The 19,654-nt window shown below is 43.5% G+C and overlaps 1 protein-coding gene across 6 annotated transcripts in view; it reads left to right on the top strand.

The window, feature by feature from the left end:
* Window positions 1-19,654, top strand: part of ryr1b (ryanodine receptor 1b (skeletal)) — a 233,601-nt gene that overhangs the window by 188,502 nt on the left and 25,445 nt on the right. For 5 of the 6 annotated variants that reach the window (XM_036961172.1, XM_036961171.1, XM_036961170.1 and 2 more), the window contains 6 exons: window positions 10,294-10,375; window positions 10,915-11,102; window positions 12,374-13,486; window positions 14,376-14,461; window positions 15,756-15,924; window positions 17,534-17,620. In XM_036961172.1, the coding sequence (XP_036817067.1) occupies window positions 10,294-10,375; window positions 10,915-11,102; window positions 12,374-13,486; window positions 14,376-14,461; window positions 15,756-15,924; window positions 17,534-17,620 (1,725 nt within the window). Of the gene's footprint in view, window positions 1-4,338; window positions 4,369-7,901; window positions 7,932-10,293; window positions 10,376-10,914; window positions 11,103-12,373; window positions 13,487-14,375; window positions 14,462-15,755; window positions 15,925-17,533; window positions 17,621-19,654 lie in introns of all 6 variants that reach the window. The other variant, XM_036961167.1, reaches the window with a different exon arrangement.

Here is a 19,654-nt window from a genome sequence, read left to right as displayed (position 1 = left end):
CCCCCACGTAGACTTCGTTTGGATCTCCATCCCCCCCGTAGACTTAGTTTGGATCTCCATTTCCACCCCCCCCCCCGTAGACTTCGTTTGGATCTCCATTCCCCCCCCCACGTAGACTTCGTTTGGATCTCCATTTCCCCCCACGTAGACTTCGTTTGGATCTCCATTTCTCCCTCCCCCCCCCCCCCCCCACGTAGACTTCGTTTGGATCTCCATCCCCCCCCACGTAGACTTAGTTTGGATCTCCCCCCTCACGTAGACTTCGTTTGGATCTCCCCCCTCACGTAGACTTCGTTTGGATCTCCATTTCTCCCCCCCCCCTCACGTAGACTTCGTTTGGACCTCAGCCCCCACGTAGACTTTGTTTGGATCTCCTATTCCTACATACCCCTACCATAGTAGTATGTAGGGGAATGTAGGAGTATGTAGGAGCATGTAGGAGTATGTAGGGGTATGTAGGAGTGTGTAGGAGTATGTAGGAGTATGTAGGGGTATGTAGGGGTATGTAGTAGTATGTAGGAGTATGTAGGAGTATGTAGGAGTATGTAGGGGTATGTAGGAGTATGTAGGGGTATGTAGGGGTATGTAGGGGTATGTAGGAGTATGTAGGGGTATGTAGGAGTATGTAGTAGTATGTAGGAGTATGTAGGAGTATGTAGGGGTATGTAGGGGTATGTAGGGGTATGTAGGGGTATGTAGGAGTATGTAGGAGTATGTAGGGGTATGTAGGGGTATGTAGGAGTATGTAGTAGTATGTAGGAGTATGTAGGAGTATGTAGGGGTATGTAGGAGTATGTAGGGGTATGTAGGGGTATGTAGGAGTATGTAGGGGTATGTAGGAGTGTGTAGGAGTATGTAGGGGTATGTAGGGGTATGTAGTAGTATGTAGGAGTATGTAGGGGTATGTAGGAGTATGTAGTAGTATGTAGGAGTATGTAGGGGTATGTAGTGGTATGTAGGGGTATGTAGTGGTATGTAGGAGTATGTAGGGGTATGTAGGGGTATGTAGGGGTATGTAGTAGTATGTAGGAGTATGTAGGGGTATGTAGTAGTATGTAGGAGTATGTAGGAGTATGTAGGAGTATGTAGGGGTATGTAGGAGTATGTAGGGGTATGTAGGGGTATGTAGGGGTATGTAGGAGTATGTAGGGGTATGTAGGAGTATGTAGTAGTATGTAGGAGTATGTAGGAGTATGTAGGGGTATGTAGGGGTATGTAGGGGTATGTAGGGGAATGTAGGAGTATGTAGGAGCATGTAGGAGTATGTAGGGGTATGTAGGAGTGTGTAGGAGTATGTAGGAGTATGTAGGGGTATGTAGGGGTATGTAGTAGTATGTAGGAGTATGTAGGAGTATGTTGGAGTATGTAGGGGTATGTAGGAGTATGTAGGGGTATGTAGGGGTATGTAGGGGTATGTAGGAGTATGTAGGGGTATGTAGGAGTATGTAGTAGTATGTAGGAGTATGTAGGAGTATGTAGGGGTATGTAGGGGTATGTAGGGGTATGTAGGGGTATGTAGGAGTATGTAGGAGTATGTAGGGGTATGTAGGGGTATGTAGGAGTATGTAGTAGTATGTAGGAGTATGTAGGAGTATGTAGGGGTATGTAGGAGTATGTAGGGGTATGTAGGGGTATGTAGGAGTATGTAGGGGTATGTAGGAGTGTGTAGGAGTATGTAGGAGTATGTAGGGGTATGTAGGGGTATGTAGTAGTATGTAGGAGTATGTAGGGGTATGTAGGAGTATGTAGTAGTATGTAGGAGTATGTAGGGGTATGTAGTGGTATGTAGGGGTATGTAGTGGTATGTAGGAGTATGTAGGGGTATGTAGGGGTATGTAGGGGTATGTAGTAGTATGTAGGAGTATGTAGGGGTATGTAGGAGTATGTAGTAGTATGTAGGTGTATGTAGGTGTATGTAGGGGTATGTAGGAGTATGTAGGAGTATGTAGGGGAATGTAGGAGTATGTAGGAGTATTTAGGGGTATGTAGGGTTATGTAGGAGTATGTAGGTGTATGTAGGAGTATGTAGGGGAATGTAGGAGTATTTAGGGGTATGTAGGGGTATTTAGGGTATGCAGGGGTATGTAGGTGTATGTAGGAGTATGTAGGAGTATGTAGGAGTATGTAGTAGTATGTAGTAGTATGTAGGAGTATGTAGGGGCATGTAGGAGTATGTAGGAGTATTTAGTGGTATGTAGGTGTATGTAGGAGTATGTAGGGGTATGTAGTAGTATGTAGGAGTATGTAGGGGTATGTAGGAGTATGTAGGAGTATGTAGGGGTATGTAGGAGTATGTAGGAGTATGTAGTAGTATGTAGTAGTATGTAGGAGTATGTAGGGGTATGTAGGAGTATGTAGGAGTATTTAGTGGTATGTGGGTGTATGTAGGAGTATGTAGGGGTATGTAGTAGTATGTAGGTGTATGTAGGGGTATGTAGGGGTATGTAGGAGTATGTAGGTGTATGTAGGGGTATGTAGGGGTATGTAGGGGTATGTAGGAGTATGTAGGGGTATGTAGGAGTATGTAGGGGTATGTAGGGGTATGTAGGTGTATGTAGGAGTATGTAGGGGTATGTAGGGGTATGTAGGAGTATGTAGGGGTATGTAGGGGTATGTAGGAGTATGTAGGAGTATGTAGGGGTATGTAGGAGTGTGTAGGAGTATGTAGGAGTATGTAGGGGTATGTAGGGGTATGTAGGTGTATGTAGGAGTATGTAGGAGCATGTAGGAGTATGTAGGGGTATGCAGGAGTGTGTAGGAGTATGTAGGAGTATGTAGGGGTATGTAGGAGTATGTAGTAGTATGTAGGAGTATGTAGGAGTATGTAGGAGTATGTAGGGGTATGTAGGAGTATGTAGGGGTATGTAGGGGTATGTAGGGGTATGTAGGACTATGTAGGGGTATGTAGGAGTATGTAGTAGTATGTAGGAGTATGTAGGAGTATGTAGGGGTATGTAGGGGTATGTAGGGGTATGTAGGGGTATGTAGGAGTATGTAGGAGTATGTAGGGGTATGTAGGGGTATGTAGGAGTATGTAGTAGTATGTAGGAGTATGTAGGGGTATGTAGGAGTATGTAGGGGTATGTAGGGGTATGTAGGGGTATGTAGGAGTATGTAGGGGTATGTAGGAGTGTGTAGGAGTATGTAGGGGTATGTAGGAGTATGTAGAAGTATGTAGGGGTATGTAGGAGTATGTAGGAGTATGTAGGGGTATGTAGGGGTATGTAGTGGTATGTAGAGGTATGTAGCGGTATGTAGGAGTATGTAGGAGTATGTAGAAGTATGTAGGAGTATGTAGGGGTATTTAGGGGTATGTAGGAGTATGTAGGGGTATGTAGGGGTATATAGGAGTATGTAGTACTATAGGGGTATGTAGGTGTATGTAGTAGTATGTAGTAGTATAGGGGTATGTAGGGGTATATAGTAGTTTGTAGGAGTATGTAGGAGTATGTAGGAGTATGTAGTAGTATGTAGTAGTATGTAGGAGTATGTAGGGGTATGTAGAAGTATGTAGGAGTTTTTTCTCTCTGTATTTCTTTCTCTTGCTCATACACACACACATAGACAGGCTGGCTGACTCTATAAACCCATGCCCTTCAGCCTGGTATCCAGGTCTGTTTGTTCCCCTCTGTTGTCATCCATAACATGGAATATTAAAGGACCTAATCATCCGGTAAAGTACACAAATACCTACCTGCAGGCTACCTGCCTATGTCCTGCTCTTTGCACTAGTGATTAGAGAATGGGATGTGTGTGACCATAGAGAATGACTAGGAGAGTGGAGCTGACACGATCAACTAGTGAAATACTGCAGTACAAGCGATACAACCTGTAGGTCCTAGAATGGCACGGACTAGATAGTAGATAGTAGATAGTCTGTCTGCCTGTCTGCCTGTCTGCCTGTCTGCTTGTCTGTCTGTCTCTGACTGTCTGTCTGTCTGTCTGTCTGACTGACTGACTGTGTGCCTGACGACTATCTGTCTGTCTGTCTGTCTGTCTGTCTGTCTGTCTCTGACTGTCTGTATGACTGACTCTGACTGTCTGTCTGTCTCCCTTTCTGTCTGTCTCCCTTTCTGTCTGTCTCCCTGTCTGTCTGTCTGTCTGTCTGTCTGTCTGTCTGTCTGTCTGTCTGTCTGTCTGTCTGCCTGTCTGTCTGTCTGACTCTGCACCTCATCTCCTTCCTGCTACCACAGATGCACAGCAGTTTGAGAGAAAGCCGTGACACTTGAAATCCAACTAATATTTTAGGACGCCAGGGGACAGATGTCAAAAAATACAAAAATTAATAAAAATGTTGGTGGTTAACATTTTTATTAACATGTATTATAACCCTGTCAGATGCAAGCCGACCCCGGACTTCGACTTGGCGTAAGAATCTTTGTTTCACCCCCCATAGCTATCACAACCATAGTCATCTTCATCATAGCTATCCCAACCATTGTTATCCCAACCATAGCTATCCCAACCATAACCATCTTAATCATCGTTTTCCCAACCATAGCCATCTTAATCATAGCTATCCCAACCATAGCTATCCCAACCATAGCTATCCCAACCTTAGCTATCTTTACCATAGTTATCCAAACTATAGCTACCCCTCCACACCTCGCTTCCCCTCGATCCCCCTCCACGCCTCGCTTCCCCTCGATCCCCCTCCATGCCTCGCTTCCCCTCGATCCCCATCCACGCCTCGCTTCCCCTCGATCCCCCTCCATACCTCGCTTCCCCTCGATCCCCCTCCACGCCTCGCTTCACCTCGATCCCCCTCCACCCCACACTTCCCCTCGATCCCCCTCCACACCTCGCCTCCCCTCGATCCCCCTCCACGCTTCGCTTCCTTCTGTACTGATCTTCATCTTTCCTCTTCATTTACCTCATCTTCTCATTTGTTGTCTTTTTAAAGGCAATATTTTTTTTTAGATCATGTTTTTCTGCACCTTCTCTGGGGACTCATTTATAAACCTTGCGTACGTACAAAATATACCCCAAAATGTAAGTGTAAAAGTTTTCATTTCATGGAAACGTTGGCATTTATACAAATTTAACTTGACTTGAGAATGTGCTCACCTACCTGCAAACTTTAGATCATGCGTACGCACATCTGCTACTGGGTAAAATATTGTATTGCAAACTGGCAAGAAAGTATTTTGTGCAAATGGGGGATATGATGACTACTACTAACAGGAAAACCTCTTAACAAGAATACAACTATTTGCCATTAGTGGGAATGAAAGTTTTAGAATCTAAAATAATTAGACATATGAATCTTATAATTAGACATATGAATCTTATAATTAGACATATGAATATTATAATTAGACATAGGAATCTTATAATTAGACATAGGAATCTTATAATTAGACATAGGAATCTTATAATTAGACATGTGAATCTTATAATTAGACATATGAATCTTATAATTAGACGTAGGAATCTTTTTCCTATTTATTTAATTTTCATAACCATTGCAGAATATATTCCTCATCTTTTCTGATCGTGATGAGTTCATATTTCCGATATTAGCTGAAGTAGTTGAAGTAGGCCCATGTGTCAAGTTTCAAGTTGTACGATTTAATTGTCACGTACACAAGTACAGTGAAACGTCTTTCTTGCAGTAATAAATATCAAAAAGTAAAGAAGGACAAAAACACAGGAGAAATAGAACTGTAACTGTAACTACTTTAAGTATTTAGGTTGGGGCAGGGGCAGACTGGGACCAGAAATTGGCACAGGCATTTCTAATACACATTTCTAATACACCGGACCATTTTTTGCTTAAGGCCCCCATTATTAGCCAGATAATGATCATTTGCACAAAAAAAACCAAGTTAGATCGGCCCACTGGGCTACCCTTACGTAAGGGTTATAAATGAAGCCCCGGGACAAAAAAGAGAGCAAAAAAACGAACTAACAATGCAGACAGTCTGACTCTACCAGTAGTCTGAAAATGATTTCCTCCTGACACCCACTAAAAGCCTCTGTCTACCAGCTGGAGAATCTACCTAAACACGGGTGTTTCTATTAACAGAACAGTTTCCACAATGGCCCATTTTTTGGAGCATAGTGGCCACCCCAGTCTCCCAGGGCTGTTTGGAGTATAGTGGTCACCCCAGTCTCCCAGGGCTGTTTGGAGTATAGTGGTCACCCCAGTCTCCCAGGGCTGTTTAGAGTATAGTGGTCACGCCAGTCTCCCAGGGCTGTTTGGAGTATAGTGGTCACCCCAGTCTCCCAGGGCTGTTTGGAGCATAGTGGCCACCCCAGTCTCCCAGGGCTGTTTGGAGTATAGTGGTCACCCCAGTCTCCCAGGGCTGTTTGGAGTATAGTGGTCACCCCAGTCTCCCAGGGCTGTTTGGAGTATAGTGGTTACCCCAGTCTCCCAGGGCTGTTTGGAGTATAGTGGTCACCCCAGTCTCCCAGGGCTGTTTGGAGTATAGTGGTCAGGGCTGTTAGGAGTATAGTGGTCACCCCAGTCTCCCAGGGCTGTTAGGAGTATAGTGGTCACCCCAGTCTCCCAGGGCTGTTTGGAGTATAGTGGTCAGGGCTGTTAGGAGTATAGTGGTCACCCCAGTCTCCCAGGGCTGTTTGGAGTATAGTGGCCACCCCAGTCTCCCAGGGCTGTTTGGAGTATAGTGGTCACCCCAGTCTCCCAGGGCTGTTTGGAGTATAGTGGTCACCCCAGTCTCCCAGGGCTGTTTGGAGTATAGTGGCCACCCCAGTCTCCCAGGGCTGTTTGGAGTATAGTGGTCACCCCAGTCTCCCAGGGCTGTTTGGAGTATAGTGGTCACCCCAGTCTCCCAGGGCTGTTTGGAGTATAGTGGCCACCCCAGTCTCCCAGGGCTGTTTGGAGTATAGTGGTCACCCCAGTCTCCCAGGGCTGTTTGGAGTATAGTGGTCACCCCAGTCTCCCAGGGCTGTTTGGAGTATAGTGGTCAGGGCTGTTAGGAGTATAGTGGTCACCCCAGTCTCCCAGGGCTGTTTGGAGTATAGTGGCCACCCCAGTCTCCCAGGGCTGTTTGGAGTATAGTGGTCACCCCAGTCTCCCAGGGCTGTTTGGAGTATAGTGGTCACCCCAGTCTCCCAGGGCTGTTTGGAGTATAGTGACCACGCCAGTTTCCCAGAATTATCTGAGTTGATATTCCCAAAATGAGTTCTGATAGCAATCTTTCGGGGCTTGGTAGGGTGCCATGGACTGGTGCTTTGATCGACAGCTGGACTGCACTCTTCTCTGTCTCGGCTTCAGAACTGTGACACCTAGCTAGTAAAACCAACTTTTTCTAATGTGGACAATAATAGTGGTAGGCATTGGCATTGGTCAAGTCTTGAGTTTTTCGTGCAAATTCGTGCATACTTTTAGTTGCAGAGTTACAAGTGCATGTGATAGAGAAAGCAAAAACAAAACACACCGAAACAAATCAGCAAAGATGTGTAGCAGTAACTCCGGACTAGTTCCTGGGAGGCCCGGGTGTTTTCTTCTACTCCATCTGGTTGGCTGGTGGTGTATGTCTGCACTGAGTGAGCCCACAGACTAGTGTGTGTTACCACTTAGCTAGTGTACACGTTGGTGTTATGAATATGTTCATATTGCAACCAGCATTCAGACAGAAGGGGAGAGGATATGCTGGTCAGCTCAGTGCTGTCTCCCCTCCTGTCTTACTGTTCCTAGATAGAGCTGTCTGTCTGTCTGTCTGTCTGTCTGTCTGTCTGTCTGTCTGTCTGTCTGTCTGTCTGTCTGTCTGTCTGTCTCCCCATCTCTTTCTTTGTCAGTCTATCTCCATATCTGTCAGTCTGCCTCCATGTTTGTCAGTCTGCCTGTTCATCTCTATGTGTCTATTATGTGTATGATACCTGAGATGAGATGTTTAAAATGCATATCTGTGTTGTTTGTTCAAATGCAAACCCAGGATCGATTCTGGAGTAGAACCCACTACGAGGTAAGGTGTAGAACCCACTACGAGGTGAGGTGTAGAACCCCCAATGAGGTGAGGTGTAGAACCCCAAACGAGGTGAGGTGTAGAACCCCCAACGAGGTGAGGTGTAGAACCCCCAACGAGGTGAGGTGTAGAACCCACTACGAGGTGAGGTGTAGAACCTACTACTAAAAGTTGTAGAACCCATTATGAGGTGAGGTGTAGAAACCATTACGAGATGAGGTGTAGAACCCCCAATGAGGTGAGGTGTAGAACCCACTACGAGGTGAGGTGTAGAACCTACTACTAAAAGTTGTAGAACCCATTAGGAGGTGAGGTGTAGAACCCACTACGAGGTGAGGTGTAGAACCCATTATGAGGTGAGGTGTAGAACCCCCTACGAGGTGAGGTGTCGAACCCCCTACGAGGTGAGGTGTAGAACCCCCTATGAGTTAAGGTGTAGAACCCACTACGAGGTAAGGTGTAGAACCCACTACAAGGTGAGGTGTAGAACCCCCAACGAGGTGAGGTGTAGAACCCCCAACGAGGTGAGGTGTAGAACCCACTACGAGGTGAGGTGTCGAACCCCCTACGAGGTGAGGTGTAGAACCCCCTATGAGTTAAGGTGTAGAACCCACTACGAGGTAAGGTGTAGAACCCACTACAAGGTGAGGTGTAGAACCCACTACGAGGTGAGGTGTAGAACCCCCAATGAGGTGAGGTGTAGAACCCCAAACGAGGTGAGGTGTAGAACCCCCAACGAGGTGAGGTGTAGAACCCCCAACGAGGTGAGGTGTAGAACCCACTACGAGGTGAGGTGTCGAACCCCCTACGAGGTGAGGTGTAGAACCCCCTATGAGTTAAGGTGTAGAACCCACTACGAGGTAAGGTGTAGAACCCACTACAAGGTGAGGTGTAGAACCCACTACGAGGTGAGGTGTAGAACCCCCAATGAGGTGAGGTGTAGAACCCCAAACGAGGTGAGGTGTAGAACCCCCAACGAGGTGAGGTGTAGAACCCACTACGAGGTGAGGTGTAGAACCTACTACTAAAAGTTGTAGAACCCATTATGAGGTGAGGTGTAGAAACCATTACGAGGTGAGGTGTAGAACCCCCAATGAGGTGAGGTGTAGAACCCACTACGAGGTGAGGTGTAGAACCTACTACTAAAAGTTGTAGAACCCATTATGAGGTGAGGTGTAGAAACCATTACGAGGTGAGGTGTAGAACCCCCAATGAGGTGAGGTGTAGAACCCACTACGAGGTGAGGTGTAGAACCTACTACTAAAAGTTGTAGAACCCATTAGGGGGTGAGGTGTAGAACCCACTTCGAGGTGAGGTGTAGAACCCATTATGAGGTGAGGTGTAGAACCCCCAACGAGGTGAGGTGTAGAACCCCCAATGAGGTGAGGTGTAGAACCCCCTATGAGGTGAGGTGTAGAACCCCCTATGAGGTGAGGTGTAGAACCCCCAACGAGGTGAGGTGTAGAACCCCCAACGAGGTGAGGTGTAGAACCCCCTATGAGTTAAGGTGTAGAACCCCCTATGAGGTGAGGTGTAGAACCCCCTATGAGGTGAGGTGTAGAACCCCCTACGAGGTGAGGTGTAGAACCCCCTATGAGGTGAGGTGTAGAACCCCCTACGAGGTGAGGTGTAGAACCCACTACGAGGTAAGGTGTAGAACCCCCAACGAGGTGAGGTGTAGAACCCACTACGAGGTGAGGTGTAGAACCCCCTACGAGATGAGGTGTAGAACCCCCTACGAGGTGAGGTGTAGAACCCCCTACGAGGTAAGGTGTAGAACCCCCAACGAGGTGAGGTGTAGAACCCACTACGAGGTGAGGTGTAGAACCCCCTACGAGGTGAGGTGTAGAACCCCCTACGAGGTGAGGTGTAGAACCCCCTACGAGGTAAGGTGTAGAACCCCCTATGAGGTGAGGTGTAGAACCCCCAACGAGGTGAGGTGTAGAACCCACTACGAGGTGAGGTGTAGAACCCCCTACGAGGTGAGGTGCAGAACCCCCAACGAGGTGAGGTGTAGAACCCCCAATGAGGTGTAGAACCCCCAATGAGGTGAGGTGTAGAACCCCCAACGAGGTGAGGTCAGCCTCACCTTCATCCTCCTCATCCTCTCTGTGCCAGCAGCTCTCTGTCACCTGATTCACTACACTTAGTCCACTGCTTGGCCTAAAGAAGTGTTTTATTAGGGACACAAGCCACAAACTAGCCACAGGTTTCAGCTATGTAAGATCTGTTATGATCTGAGATATTTACCAGTGGACAGTGACACACAAAGTAATGGTCAATGATGAAAAATAAACTGATGATATTCTTATGAGACAACTGTCCTCTCTATGCTTGTGTACGTGTGTATTCTTTATTGCAGGACTCCAGTCAGATTGGTCTGCTGAAGGAACTCCTGGACCTGCAGAAAGACATGGTGGTCATGCTGTTGTCTCTACTGGAAGGTAAAAGGCATTGGTCCCAGATCTGGTCCCACTCCAGCCTCCCTAGAACCTCATTTATCACCTGATTTACTTAACAAATAGCACATCTCAATACGTGGTCCAGGAGTCCTCTGACATGACACTTGTCAGAGGAGGGGTGGGGTGGGGAGGGGCTTACCATTTTTGTCCACTAATTGTTCCCATCATACAACGGGGGAGGCCGGAGACATCAGAGTGCACCATCAGACCAACTGTTCGATTGTCAAACCTTTGAATTTTGCAATTGTGTGGAAAAAAAACAAAACACTATTTTACTCAAAACATGTTTTTACCCTTAATAAGTGTGTGTACTTTGTTGTATTTGTACTTGGAATGTCATTGTTCAACTGGAACAGTTCAAAAAATATCTGGAGACTTTAATAGCTTCTATTTTTAAACATTCTCTGCTATTTTTTTTAATATATTTGAGGTGCTGTAGGGATCTGCTTTGCTTCTTTGTAATTTTGCTTTTGACCAAATGAGCTTTTTTTGGGGGGGGTGTCGACAATCCTTGTCGCTAGGCAACGTGGTGAACGGCACCATCGCCCGTCAGATGGTGGACATGCTAGTGGAGTCCTCCAGTAACGTGGAGATGATCCTCAAGTTCTTCGACATGTTCCTCAAGCTGAAGGACATCACGGGGTCTGACGCCTTCCGAGACTACGTGACCGACCCCCGAGGCCTCATCTCCAAGAAGGACTTCTACAAGGTACACACTGAGTCTACAAAATGTTAGGAACACCTTCCCAATATCGAGTTGTCCCCCCCTCCCCCCTCAGATTAGCCACAATTCGTCGGGTCATGGACTCTACAAGGTGTCTAACGCGTTCCACAGGGACGCTGGCCCATGTGGACTCCCATGCTTCCCACAATTGTGTCAAGTTGACTGGATGTCCTTTGGGTGGTGGACCACTCTTGATACATGTGGAAAACAGTTGAGTGTGAAAAAACCCAGCAGCGTTGCAGTTCTTGACACACTCAAACCGGTGTGCCTGGCACCTACTACCACACGCCGTTCAAAGGCACTTCAATATTTTGTCTTAAAAATCCTTCTGTAACCTTTAACCCCGTCTCCTCCCCTTCATCTACATGGATTGAAGTGGATTTAACAGGTGTCATTAATACGGGATCTTTCTCCTGGATTCACCTGGTCAATCTGTGTCGTGGAAAGAGCATGTTTTTATTCAGTGTATATGCATTGTACTGTGACAGACCGTGCTGCCACTGACTAGAGCTAGACTAGGTTTCTAGTAAAAAAAAGGCTCATGAGACAAAGTCAATTCTAAACAAAATAGCTTTTTTTTCCCCCTATGAAGTTACAATCTAATAATCTCTTCAAGAATCAAATGTAAGTGTTCATAAAAATCTATGTTCCCAAAACAGAGCTACATGCTCCCTCAGTCCTCTTGTCTTGGGTGAGGGGAAAAGTAACCAGCCACACTCTTAAGGAGCCCAGCTGTGTTTTTGTACCTTTATTTAACTAGGCACGTCAGTTCAGAACAAATTCTTATTTTCAATGACGGCCTAGTAGTTGGGTTAACAGTGGGTTAACTGCCTGTTCAGGGGCAGAACGACAGATTTGTACCTTGTCAGCTCGGGGATTCGAACTTGCAACCTTTCGGTTACTAGTAGTCCAACGCTCTAACCACTATGCTACACTGCCGCCCCTGTTCATTATCAAGCCAATGGGCTCGTTTCAGGTTGACTACATGGCTTGTGGTTCTGTTGAGGGCATGAACATTAAAGTGGCTACGCTTCAAGGAACCACATGTATTTATTTTCCTATTTTGTGCTTTTGGAGGTCCCAATGTATTTCCCAACAATATTTTTCCCTAGCTGCCCACTCACTTGCCAAAAGAAAAAAACATGGACCATGGAAATACACTGGTTTTTATTGTGTTTTAAATGTGTGGGTTGTTGTACTCACATGGCTGAGGCAAATTTACGTTTTGATTCATTCATGTTATTCCTTCCTTTCAGGCCATGGACAGCCAGAAGCAGTACTCTCCGTCTGAGATCCAGTTCCTTCTGTCTTGTTCCGAGGCCGACGAGAACGAGATGATCAACTTTGAGGAATTCGCCGACCGCTTCCAGGAGCCGGCCAAGGACATCGGGTTCAACATCGCCGTACTGCTCACCAACCTGTCTGAGCACGTACCCCACGATACGCGACTACAGAACTTTCTTGAGCAAGCCGAGAGCGTCCTCAACTACTTTAGACCCTTCCTTGGCCGGATAGAGATCATGGGAGCGAGCAGGAAAATCGAGAGGATCTATTTTGAGATCAGCGAGGCCAACAGGAACCAGTGGGAGATGCCGCAGGTCAGAGAGTCCAAGAGACAGTTCATCTTCGACGTGGTGAACGAGGGCGGGGAGAGCGAGAAGATGGAGTTGTTTGTCAACTTCTGCGAGGACACCATCTTTGAGATGAACATCGCCTCACAGATTTCTGAGGAGGAGGAAGAGGAGGTGGTAGACTCAGAGGATGAAGAGGAAGAAGGAGGAGGAGGAGGAGGAGAGTTGGACGAAAATGGAGAAGAGATTGCTCCCGAGTCGAGCTCGGCGTTCTCTGACTTCCTGACAAGCGTGGTGAACTTCTTCAACATGTTCACCTTCAGGAATCTACGGCGGCGCTACCGCAAGCTTAGGAAGATGACTCTGAAGGATATGGTGGTGGGCTTGGCCACGTTCATCTACACCATCCTGTTTGGTATCCTGTCTTTCATCTACAGTGTGTGTAAGGGCTTCTTCATGCTGATCTGGAGCACCCTGTTTGGAGGAGAACTGGTAGAGGGTGCCAAGAAGATCACGGTGACTGAGCTTTTGGCCAGTATGCCGGACCCAACGCAAGATGAGGTGCACGATGAACTGCCACCTGAGCCAGGTGCCGACGAGGGTCAGGAGGGGATAGACGGAGGAGAGGAAAGAGACGTGGGAGGAGGAGAGGAAGGAGAGGAGGGAGGGGATGGTGAGGAGAAGGAGGGAGGACGGATGCCTGGGTTCGACACCCCTGGAGGGCTGGGAGACTTTGGGGAGACCACAACTGTAGAGCCCCCTACTCCAGAAGGAACCCCACTGCTCAAGAGGAAACTGGTGAGTTTACACCCATGATGTTTTTTTTTGATATATTATTATTATGTATTTATTTATTTATTATGTTACGGTACCCTCTGTAATTATTGGAACAATCTAGCACGTTTTCTTCTTTTAGCTCTATACTCCAAAAGTTACGATTTTAAATCAAATTCCATATTGACACAATACATTATTTACCGTTCATTTCTATTGGGCACAAAATAATGTGAAACACAACCAAAACAAACAGCAAATGCATCCAACAAGTTGTTAGAGTCACATGCTGGATGTTGTCATTGCGTGCTATGAATATGGGAACAAATACTACACTTTTTAATACATAAATACACATATAAGTGAATGTGTTTGAATACTGTTGGTCCCCTAAAATGGGTGGGGACTATGTACAAAAAGGGCTGTAATTTCTAAACGGTTCCCCAGATATGAATGAAAATACCCTGAAATTAAAGCTGACATTGTCCACTTTCACCTCATACTCATGGTTTGATTTCAAACTGTTGAAGTATACAGTCAAAATGATAAGGAAACATGTATATGTCCCAATAATTACGGAGGGCACTGTATTATAACAATTTGTATGTTTTCCTAACCACTTACACTGACCTGATCCGGCCACATGATCAGGACAAGACTCACCACCTTAGTTATGTTATTTATATATTATTTATACATGATAAACTGTGAGGATGTTGTACTAGTTGTTGACAGTGTGTTGTGCCAGTTGTTGAAAGTGTGTTGTGCCAGTTGTTGAAAGTGTGTTGTGCCAGTTGATGACAGTGTGTTGCGCCAGTTGATGACAGTGTGTTGTGCCAGTTGATGACAGTGTGTTGTGCCAGTTGTTGACAGTGTGTTGTGCCAGTTGTTGACAGTGTGTGGTGTGTTGTAGCTGGAAGCAACGTCCGGAGGAGAGGGTGAAGAAATACAAGAGCCAGAACCAGAGGAAGAGACACCCCCAGAGGAGGAGAAGGCTGAGTGAGTCTTCTCTTTCTTGTTTTAATTATCGTGTTTACTCACTCACTGACTGACTCACTCACTGACTGACTGACTCACTGACTCACTGACTGACTCACTGACTGACTCACTGACTCACTGACTGACTGACTCACTGACTGACTGACTCACTGACTGACTGACTGACTGACTGACTCACTGACTGACTGACTCACTGACTGACTGACTCACTGACTGACTCACTCACTGACTGACTGACTCACTGACTGACTGACTCACTGACTGACTCACTGACTGACTGACTCACTCACTTACTGACTGACTCACTGACTGACTCACTCACTTACTGACTGACTCACTGACTGACTGACTCACTGACTGACTGACTCACTGACTGACTCACTGACTGACTGACTCACTCACTGACTGACTGACTCACTGACTGACTGACTCACTGACTGACTGACTCACTCACTGACTCACTCACTGACTGACTCACTCACTTACTGACTGACTCACTGACTGACTGACTCACTGACTGACTCACTCACTGACTGACTGACTCACTGACTCACTGACTCACTGACTCACTCACTCACTGACTGACTGACTCACTGACTGACTCACTGACTGACTGACTGACTCACTCACTGACTCACTCACTCACTGACTCACTGACTGACTGACTCACTTACTGACTGACTCACTGACTCACTCACTCACTGACTCACTGACTCACTTACTGACTGACTCACTGACTCACTCACTCACTGACTGACTGACTCACTGACTCACTGACTGACTCACTCACTGACTGACTGACTGACTCACTGACTCACTCACTCACTGACTGACTGACTCACTGACTGACTCACTCACTGACTGACTGACTCACTGACTGACTCACTCACTTACTGACTGACTCACTGACTCACTCACTGACTGACTGACTCACTGACTCACTCACTCACTGACTGACTGACTCACTGACTGACTCACTCACTTACTGACTGACTCACTGACTCACTGACTGACTGACTCAATGACTGACTCACTGACTGACTGACTGACTGACTGACTCACTTACTGACTGACTCACTGACTCACTCACTGACTGACTGACTCACTTACTGACTGACTCACTGACTCACTGACTCACTCACTGACTGACTGACTCACTGACTCACTCACTCACTGACTGACTGACTGACTCACTGACTGACTGACTGACTGACTCACTGACTGACTAACTGACTGACTGACTGACTGACTGGCTGACTGATTGATGGATTTGATTGATGGGATTGTCCTCCAGCAATGAGAATGGAGAGAAGGCAGAGAAGGAGGCTGAGCCCGTGGTAAAAGAGGAAGAACCGGAAGTGAAGGAGGAAACATTGAAGACGAAGGCAAAGAAGGAGAAGAAACCTGCGGAGGAGGGCTATGAGCTTTGGAACGAGCTGGAGATCCAGAGGATCAAATTCATGGTGACTATTACCAATACATTATCAACCGTGATCAATACATTATCAATACATTACCGATAAATTATCGATACATTATCGACCGTGAGCGATACATTATCAATACATTACCGATACATTATCGATACATTATCGACCGTGATCAATACATTATCAATACATTACCGATACATTATCGATACATTATCGACTGTGATCGATACATTATCAATACATTACCGATACATTAACGATACATTATCAACCGTGATCAATACATTATCAATACATTACCGATACATTATCGATACATTATCGACCGTGATCAATACATTATCAATACATTGCCAATACATTAACGATACATTATCGATACATTATCGACCGTGATCAATACATTGTCAATACATTACCAATACATTACCGATACATTATCAACCGCGGTCGATACATTATCAATACATTGCCAATACATTACCGATACATTATCGATTCATTATAAACTGTGATCAATGCATTATCAATGCATTACCAATACATGATCAATACATTATCAACTGTGATCAATACATTACCAATATGTTATCAATACATTGCAGATTCATTATCGATACATTATCAATACATTATGGCCCGTGATCTATACATTATCAATACATTGGCAATACATTGCCGATACATTATCGATTCATTATAAACTGTGATCAATGCATTATCAATGCATTACCAATACATGATCAATACATGATCAACTGTGATCAATACATTACCAATATGTTATCAATACATTGCCGATTCATTATCGATACATTATCAATACATTATGGCCCGTGATCAATGCATTATCGATACATTACCTGTGCATTATCAATACATGACCAATACATGACCAATACATGACCAATACATGACCTATACATTATCGATACATTATCAACCGTGACCAATACATTATCAATACATTATCAATACATTGCCACTACATTATCGATACATTGCTGATACATTGTCAATGCATTGCCAATACATTATCAACCGTGATCAATACATTACCAATACATTATCACCCATGATCAATATGAGTACATTACCAATTCATTATCAATCATGAGCAATACATTATGAATACATTATCAATCATGATCAATACACTATGAATACATTTTCAATCATGATCAATGCATTACCAATGCATTATCAATCATGACCACTACTTATCAATCATGATCTACGCATTAACAATACATTACCAATGCATGACCATGGATCAATTTCGCTGTCTCCAAGCGGAACTATCAGACCTGTAACTTCTACAACCTGTTTCTCTGTCTCCAACCAGAACTATCTGTCTCGTAACTTCTACAACCTGTTTCTCTGTCTCCAAGCGGAACTATCATGCCTGTAAATTCTACAACCTGTTTCTCTGTCTCCAACCAGAACTATCTGTCTCGTAACTTCTACAACCTGTTTCTCTGTCTCCAACCAGAACTATCTGTCTCGTAACTTCTACAACCTGTTTCTCTGTCTCCAACCAGAACTATCTGTCTCGTAACTTCTACAACCTGTTTCTCTGTCTCCAACCAGAACTATCTGTCTCGTAACTTCTACAACCTGTTTCTCTGTCTCCAACCAGAACTATCTGTCTCGTAACTTCTACAACCTGCGCTTCCTGGCTCTCTTCATCGCCTTTGCCCTCAACTTCATCCTGCTCTTCTACAAGGTGAAACATAATATAGAATAATGTATAATATAATATATAATAATATAATATAGAATCATATAACATGGGGCGGCAGGTAGCCTAGTGGTTAGAGTGTAGAGGCGGCAGGTAGCCTAGTGGTTAGAGTGTAGAGGCGGCAGGTAGCCTAGTGGTTAGAGTGTAGAGGGGGCAGGGTAACCTAGTGGTTAGAGTGTAGAGGCGGCAGGGTAACCTAGTGGTTAGAGTGTAGAGGTGGCAGGGTAACCTAGTGGTTAGAGTGTAGAGGCGGCAGGGTAACCTAGTGGTTAGAGTGTAGAGGCGGCAGGGTAACCTAGTGGTTAGAGTGTAGAGGCGGCAGGGTAACCTAGTGGTTAGAGTGTAGAGGCGGCAGGGTAACCTAGTGGTTAGAGTGTAGAGGCGGCAGGGTAACCTAGTGGTTAGAGTGTAGAGGCGGCAGGGTAAGCTAGTGGTTAGAGTGTAGAGGCGGCAGGGTAACCTAGTGGTTAGAGTGTAGAGGCGGCAGGGTAACCTAGTGGTTAGAGTGTAGAGGCGGCAGGGTAACCTAGTGGTTAGAGTGTAGAGGCGGCAGGGTAACCTAGTGGTTAGAGTGTAGAGGCGGCAGGGTAACCTAGTGGTTAGAGCGTTGGACTAGTATCTGGAAGGTTGCAAGATTGTGTGTGTGTGTGTGTGTGCAAGATTGAATCCCTGAGCTGACAAAGTAAAAATCTGTCCTTCTGCCCCTAAACAAGGCAGTTAACCCACTGTTCCCCGGTAGGCCATCATTGTAAATAAGAATTTGTTCTTAACTGACTTGCCTAGTTAAATAAAGGTTAAAAAATGTAAATATAGTATAATGTATAGAATAATGTAATATATAATATAACGTATAACATAATATAGTATAGAATATAGAATAATACAATATAGTATAGAATATAGAATAATATAATAACATAGAATATAGAATAATATAATATAGTATAGAATATAGAATAATATAGTATAGAATATAGAATAATATAGTATAGAATATAGAATAATATAGTATAGAATATAGAATAATATAATAACATAGAATATAGAATAATATAATATAGTATAGAATATAGAATAATATAGTATAGAATATAGAATAATATAGTATAGAATATAGAATAATATAGTATAGAATATAGAATAATATAGTATAGAATATAGAATAATATAGTATAGAATATAGAATAATATAGTATAGAATATAGAATAATATAATATAATATAGAATATAGAATAATATAATATAGAATATAGAATAATATAGTATAGAATATAGAATAATATAGTATAGAATATAGAATAATATAGTATAGAATATAGAATAATATAGTATAGAATATAGAATAATATAATATAGAATATAGAATAATATAATATAGAATATAGAATAATATAATATAATATAGAATATAGAATAATATAGTATAGAATATAGAATAATATAATATAGAATATAGAATAATATAATATAGAATATAGAATAATATAATATAATATAGAATATAGAATAATATAGTATAGAATATAGAATAATATAGTATAGAATATAGAATAATATAGTATAGAATATAGAATAATATAATATAGTATAGAATATAGAATAATATAGTATAGAATATAGAATAATATAGTATAGAATATAGAATAATATAATATAGTATAGAATATAGAATAATATAGTATAGAATATAGAATAATATAATATAGAATATAGAATAATATAGTATAGAATATAGAATAATATAATATAGTATAGAATATAGAATAATATAGTATAGAATATAGAATAATATAATATAGAATATAGAATAATATAATATAATATAGAATATAGAATAATATAGTATAGAATATAGAATAATATAGTATAGAATATAGAATAATATAGTATAGAATATAGAATAATATAGTATAGAATATAGAATAATATAATATAGAATATAGAATAATATAATATAATATAGAATATAGAATAATATAGTATAGAATATAGAATAATATAATATAATATAGAATATA

Source organism: Oncorhynchus mykiss, chromosome 24 (genome assembly GCF_013265735.2).
Source record: "Oncorhynchus mykiss isolate Arlee chromosome 24, USDA_OmykA_1.1, whole genome shotgun sequence".
Lineage (NCBI taxonomy): Eukaryota > Metazoa > Chordata > Actinopteri > Salmoniformes > Salmonidae > Oncorhynchus > Oncorhynchus mykiss.
The sequence above is the reverse complement of the archived record's forward strand: the minus strand, read 5'-3'. Positions and strand labels throughout refer to the sequence as shown.